The sequence below is a fragment of the Alosa alosa genome, chromosome 17 (assembly GCF_017589495.1).
Source record: "Alosa alosa isolate M-15738 ecotype Scorff River chromosome 17, AALO_Geno_1.1, whole genome shotgun sequence".
NCBI lineage: Eukaryota > Metazoa > Chordata > Actinopteri > Clupeiformes > Clupeidae > Alosa > Alosa alosa.
In genome coordinates, this window is record NC_063205.1 from 25,386,726 (window position 1) to 25,394,040 (window position 7,315).

General features: G+C 39.1%; 1 protein-coding gene across 1 annotated transcript; it reads right to left on the minus strand.

Annotated features, from left to right (window-relative positions):
• Positions 1–384: 384 nt before the first annotated feature.
• On the minus strand, positions 385–3,964 carry spic (Spi-C transcription factor (Spi-1/PU.1 related)). The gene is made up of 5 exons (XM_048268521.1): positions 3,770–3,964; positions 3,488–3,563; positions 2,757–2,878; positions 2,104–2,203; positions 385–1,780 (listed from the first exon to the last, which is right to left on the minus strand). The coding sequence occupies exons 1-5, from the start codon at positions 3,770–3,772 to the stop codon at positions 1,281–1,283; spliced, it is 801 nt and encodes a 266-aa protein (XP_048124478.1). The 5' UTR covers positions 3,773–3,964; the 3' UTR covers positions 385–1,280.
• Positions 3,965–7,315: the final 3,351 nt, after the last annotated feature.

Genomic DNA, 7,315 nt, shown 5'->3' on the forward strand with positions numbered 1-7,315 from the left:
CTTAGAAGTTTTGAGGTTTGTGTCTGTGTGTGTCTGTGTTTGTAAGAGTGTGAGTGTGTGTCTGTGTACATGTGCCTTGACATGTGTTTATGTATGAGTCTGTGTGTGTGTATGTGTGTGTGTGTGTGTGTGTGTGTGTGTGTGTCTGTGCGTGCGTGTGTGTGTCTGTGCGTGGGTGCGTGCGTGTGTGTGTACCATAGGACAATTTGTTTTCAAGCAAATACCACACAATCATCAATCAATCAATCAATCAATCAATCAATCAATCAATCAACTGGTTCAGCTAAAGAAACATGCAAAACATGAACACAAGATGTCAGTAATATTTAAACAACTGATTTATTTGTTAATGCAAATACATATTGCAACATTCATTAATTGTCACCAGAAATAACAAAGACTCTTAGACTTATAGAGTAAAAAAAAGATAGACATCGAAGTGGAACATATTTACAGTGCCTGAGATGGTGATGTTTTTTTCCCTTCTTTTCACAATTATCCTGCATTCAACAGCACTCTTTGATATTTGCAATGGCTTGTTTGTGCTTCATCCTCTCAAAAATCGAAATACGTTTTTTTTCCTGAGACAATTTATTCACATCTATTCACAAGAACAAGACATCGGTGCCCCAGCACTCAAGAGTCTTTTTTGTGCCATTGTTATGTGAATGCAGGAACACAAACAGTACACAATTGCACAAAAACCAACAAGGAAAACAGGCTACAAGAGACCCTGATGAAGAAATAGAACCTTAAACACTGCTTTAAACATGCTTTTCTTTCCCATGTGGTGTAGATGATAATAATTAAGGTGAATAGCCACGATGAAGCCATTTTACTTCTAAACAGTTCTACTAACTACTCTCCTCCAAAGTTTTGCCATTTGCATTCGCACTGGACAAGTGGCCATAGGAACTGGTTGCCCATTCAACGTGGGTTGACAGTGGGCGTGACTTATAAGTTGGACCAATCAAAGAAGACCTAGGTCACAAGGGTTCCTATGCAAAAAAGGGAAAAGGGAAAAGTCCCTGCCCTGAAGTAGGAGCTGAAAGAGTTACAGGAACTGGCGCCATAGGAACTTAATAATCCACAAATGTGTCCGGTCGGAACACCAGGAAAAAATGGTTATAGGAACATTATGTTGTAGGTACTGCAAAAATCCCGTCGGTGGGAAAGCGCCTATGAATGAGTCCCTCTGATAGACTGAATGAACTGAGTGACCGAACTGAATTAATTCTCCCTGTATAGTCACAGTGGCCAGGCGGCCATTTAGTAATAACTCATATCTTTGATCCGTCCGCTGACGTCAGGACCGTGGCGAGGTCGTACTCTGCCTGGTAGGCGCTGGAGTGCTGTCCATACCAGACCTGCCACTCGGACCCGGACGGCGCATAGTACCCCATGTCGGCCGATACGGAGTGCTGATGGGAGCCCAGCGTCTCTCTAGGCATGTGCCCCACAGAGTGCCCAGCAGGTGGCGCTAGATGCCCGGTGCCCAGCCGCTGCAAGATGGCGGGGTTGAACTGGTAGGTGAGCTTGCGCCGGACCTTGACGATCTCGCCGGTGCGGCTGTAGTTGCGGAGGGCACGCGCCATCTTCTGGTAGGTCATGGTCTTGCGGTTGCCCTTGCGGCGGCCCCAGCACTCCGCGAGCTTCTCCTTGTTCTTGGATACAAAGTGGAAGGTTCCGGAACCACGGTCCGTCCACTGGATGGAGTCCACCATGTTGGCGTCATGAAGGGCCTCGTGGAGATACTCGAAGAGACGCAGCTTCTTGCGTCCTGAGGAAGAGTGGAAAATTGGAAAATCAGTGGACTGCTTTACGTAAACACCAAAGCTATGTCTGAACTCAGAACACTAAATCAGTCGGAATTATTCATGAAACAAAATGCAAAATGAAACGGGTGAGGTCCTAGAGCATTATTCACAAAGTTAATATGAAATCACCTGTGCCATGTTGCTCTGACTTATTCATCAGAGAAATAGCTGCTGGAATAAAACTGTTTTATTTATTTATTTATTATTGTTTTGTTCTGCACCTTTAGGAAGTAAACCTGCATCCACTGGAGAGATGCTGAAAGTCAGTGCACACATGATGGCTCACCTTTCCTGCTGCGTGACAGCTGCATGACCGGGTAGAACTGTGTGGGTTCTGAGTGCCCAGGTGGAGGCAGAGACAGATCAGGCACAATATGGGGCCACGACTGAAACCAGGAAACACACAATTATCACACATGTTCTACATAGACAGATATAGATAAACATATATAAACACACAACACGATATGGGGCTACGACTGAAACCTGGAAACACACAATTATCACACATGCTCTACATAGACAGATATAGATTGTGTAGCCTGAGATATATCACGCTATACAATTGATCTATCTGTCTATATTATATATATAGGCCTATGTATGTATGTATGTATATATATATATATAGCACATGAAAAAAAATCATATATATGTGCAATGTGACAAAAGTGTACATTTATTTTTGCCATACATGTGTGTGGGGTTGTGTTGAAAACAATGGAATCTAATGTAATCTAACAGTGAAAGAACAATGGAATCTAATGTAATCTAACGGTAAAAGAACAATGGAATCTAATGTAATGTAACGGTGAAAACGGAGTGTGTGCCACTTTCATGTCAGCGCCTATGTGCAGAGGTCTTTAAAGCCATGATGCAAACTGGCCCTGACAATTTACTACCCTGCTCTTGAGTGAGTGTGTGGGGTTTTTTACCCACCGTTGTTTCGCCCCAGTCTGCCATGGCTACTGGGGATGTGACGAGGGGGGTGTAGGGGTAACAGGTTGCCCCCTGACGCCCTGGTGGAGGCTGACACTCCAGCGTCACGTAGTGATTTATACCTGACAGCAACACAGGAGAAAAACACACACCTCTGTCAGTCGGTCAAACTATGGATGAGAGCACCATCAACACACTTACTTCTTACTTATTTGATTATGTTTTTAGTAAGGACACATTATATTGAGATGATATCTCGATATCATCATTATTGATATGATCATTATCGATATAATCATATATATGTGTGTGTGCACTGACTTTCATATAAAGACCTCTATTAGAATGATATGGTCTAAATGCATCTAAAAGTTTATTTCTGATTTTTATTCAATAAATGATTCAATAAATTCTGTACTAATGCTTTCAGTGTCTATTTATTTAAGGAAATGTATTATGCCTTTGCAATGTAAACCATGTGAAGGAATTAAAATACTTAATAGTAAATTAAATGAGCGCACTATACTTTTTTTTACATTGTTTTACAAAGTAATTTGGGTTCAGGTTTTTGCTTTGTCATAATATATACTTAAGTGAACAGCATTACAACCTAGGATAACATTCTAACATACATTATATAAGATGGCGCTGTATTAAGTATTAAGTATTACTAAAATACCAACATTTATGTATTTCATATGTTCATGTCAATTAGTGTCTTGTGTACTTACCTGATTCGTGGTACAGGTGATCTGCGTCCCTCTGAATAACATCGATGGCATCCTGAAAGTCACTGTCCAGAGAACTCTGACAGAAGAGAACAGATCAATAAATATTAAATACTGAATAATATTAGGGGATAGTAAGCAAAATATGATGTAATGTAATTTAATAAGAAAAGCATTATACCCAACATAAACTATAATGGTTGTTATTCAAAACTAAATATTAAATATTTTACTATATGTCAAAATTAGAAATAAAAAAAAAAGATGTTATTTACAGCAGCTCACCATTATGGGACCTCCAAAAAACAAGGACGTTTGACACAGTCAGCGAGAGGCGAGACTTTGGCCAGTGTGAAGGCAGGTGGACTAGCTTTGGCCAGGTATGCTCGGGCAGGTATATATACCTGCGGGAGAGGCTAGCCAGCAGCCATGGAACACCTGAACGAATAACCTGCCAGGGGCCAGAGCCCATTTAAATGTCTCAACGTCAGCTTGTCACACAGAGAGAGAGAGAGAGAGAAAGAGAGAGAGAAAGAGAGAGGGAGAGAGAGAGAGAGAGTGGACCATACTTCTCGTTTTGTAATTGTTGATCATTAGATAGACATTGAAACCTAACAAAAGGTCGGTTTGTTTGTCTAGGAATCTGTGTAGCTGTTGTCGTGAAACATTTGCATTTCTGGGCTTGTTATCAGCAGTTCCTAAATCAGGCTATTTTCAGTAAATCACAATACTGTAAAACTGCAGTAATGCAGTGCTTACATTCATTTAAATGATATCCATGTATGGTATCTATCTATCTATCTATCTATCTATCTATCTGTCTGTCTGTCTGTCTGTCTGTCTGTCTGTCTGTTGCTGAGCTCTGTAATGATAGTAATAGACAAAGATTCTAGAGCACTCCGCTCTAGAATCTTTGGTAATAGATATAGGCCTATGCAATGTAGGTAGCAAAGATTCTAGAGCTCCGCTCTAGAATCTTTGGTAGGTAGGCTAATGATTATGACATAGTGTAGATACAGTTTTTCTCAGTCGTTTTGGTGCTTTTCTCAGATCAGAATGAAAATTCTCATAACTATTAGTTCAACCTCCACAACATTTAGTCATTTGTGCACATCATAGTAGCAATTTCTCCTTCCTCTGAACAAATTGCAAATGCTTTTGAACATGTATCAGTTGCTTTGTCATGTCAGTCAAAATAAACTATACTTATGGATGCTGAATAGTCGTTCCCGATAAAACTAATAGTCTTCATTTAATTGCTTGAGTCATTACATACAAAATTGGTGAGTTATCAAATTCTGTCACAATGCTGTAGAATTGCAAAGAGCATACAGTAAAACTGTGAAACATACATACAGTATTCAGTGTCTTGTACTCACTTACTCCCCTAACTACAGCAATTTGTAACTTTACTGTAGTTTTCAAATGGCTGTACAAGTACTGTATAGTGCCTTGAGCATTTTCAGGTAGTGTCACCGAGTTCTGACCTTTTTTTGCATGGGAAAACACTGAGAGCATAAACTACATGTCGTAATGAAAACATGACAAAGCCATTTGACACTCTTGTTCATAAACGATGGTGTCAAGACTTCTCATTTTGATGACACTGGCAGTTTCATTGACATAAATACTTGCTTTTGAGGAATGGACTATCCATTTTGAGCAAGTGACGTGCTTTTGCAGGTTATCTACTAGGTTTTGCAGTTTGCACTAATTGTTTTAAAAAATGCACTAACTGCTTTGCAAATTTTAATAGTGATGTGAGAAAAGCACCAAAGCGACTGAGAAAAACTGAAGATGAACAGGATAAATATATTCTGAACCTAAATCCAACCCTGATTGATTGTTTACTTAGGGTAACAGTCAGGACAGATTGAAGAATAATTACACAATGCTTATTACACATTGCTAGATGTTCAATATTTACAGTAATGCCTAACAAATGCATCAATCTGTTACAGAACTGACAGCGGACTATTTATACATTTATGAAAACACTAATATATTTAAAACATATTAATGCATTTTAACATGTCATGTTATGGGCATGTTGTGTTATATATCTGTGTAAACCAAACTTCTCAGTCACACACACACACACACACACACACATGCACACAGACACACAAACACACATACACACAACCGTTGCCAGTTTTACCGGCATTGGCCGTGTCATTCCTAGCAAACATGATTGACCACAAGATAATAACTTATGGCAGAGACAATAAGTCCCTTTCTCTAGTCTCTGCACAACAACACCAAAGGAAAATACTTCCTTAATTTTTATGACAGGATCATCTATAGCACTTACAATTCACCCAGGGCTTGTCCAAGTAACCATTTCCTCTTTCTTCTGATATGATTATTGTTCTTACAGTTTTTGCCCATTGCCTGAACACTATACACACATGCTTAGACCAAAGTAACAAAACTTGAAGCTTTTGTTACACTTTAAACACAGTGTGACCATACCTTAAACAAAAGTGCTGCTTTGCACTTTAGTTCCAATTCTGCAACACGCATGTTCCTTTCTACAACACACTTGCTCCTGCACACACACTATTTCATACATAAGACACTTTGTTCATAAATTAAATCTCATGGGTACCATTGGGACAACACATCTATTCAAAATACAAAACATTGGGTGATTGAAAACATTTAGACACACACTTGAAAATACTTAGAGTAAGAGATAGAGGTAGAGGATGACAAAGAGAAAGGAGTAGGAAGTGGTCCAAGAGGCTATGCACGGAACAATATTTCAGATGATATTAGAGAAACTTGATAAATCATGGCCTGACAATGAGGGAAGCTGGGCAGAGAGTCTAAGCCTGTTTTACAGTAGTGTATTTTTGGTTTTATTTTTTAAAATTATTTTTAGCCATACATGTGTGTGGGGTTGTATTGCAAAACAATGCAATTGTTACTGCATTTACTGTACTGTAAAGTATATTACTGTGATGTACAATATTGAGTTGATGTCATTTGCAACCTTTCAGTTTTTATTATGTTTTTTTCCGTTAAAGTACCGAAAGTACCGTTATACTGAGTTTCACAGAATGCTAACTGATACTGAATAAAAACAGTGAAAATTAAAGACTGCAGTGTTTTATATAAAGTACCTTAGTGTGTTGCTGCTAATCTGAAATCATATGATGCAAGTGTATATCATTTTGTCATCAGACTGACATTTTGACAAAGGATAGTAAAGATAGTAGAGTTTCAGTTCGACATAGATGTGAATGGTTTATTTCCCAGTGTTGTGTCTTGTGTGCTTGTGTGTAAAGTTTTGACACAATGAGCCGAAGTTTTGCAAAAAGTGTCATACAATTGTTTGAAAAGATGCTTCGAAAGATGATGCCTGCCTGAATGTTACTTTGTTAAGCACAAAAATCTTGAAATAACATGTCAGCGTATGGGCATATGCTTGGATTACATGTACATGGTCTTGGTCATTTCTGACTCATAACATGAGATGTTTTGAAAATGAAAACATTGCATACTGCATGACAACTATAGAGTACCCCCGTGAAATGGGTCAAAGATCACATTCTTACACCCAAACCAAAATATTTAAACAGTGGCTTTTGAGAACTTCTGTGTTACATTGTGTTGGGTGACATTTTAAATATCAACTGACAGGCAGATGAAGTTCCTCTTTTCAGGTCACCAAAACTGTGACGAACGCGGATGGTCACTGCGACCAAATCACCAGGACAAGGTATAAGGACCGGGACATGAAGGACTAGATGGATGTCTCTCATTACAGTAGGCAGTGGTGGAGATGGTTGGGTTGAATTACATGGCCAGATTTTCTGATAACAG

Coding starts and splice junctions, on each gene's coding strand:
- spic (XM_048268521.1), bottom strand. Junction 2,879..3,487: donor TCACCTGTACCACGAATCAG/GTAAGTACACAA, acceptor TGTTGCTGTCAG/GTATAAATCACTACGTGACG. Junction 1,781..2,103: donor GCTGTCACGCAGCAGGAAAG/GTGAGCCATCAT, acceptor ACTCTTCCTCAG/GACGCAAGAAGCTGCGTCTC.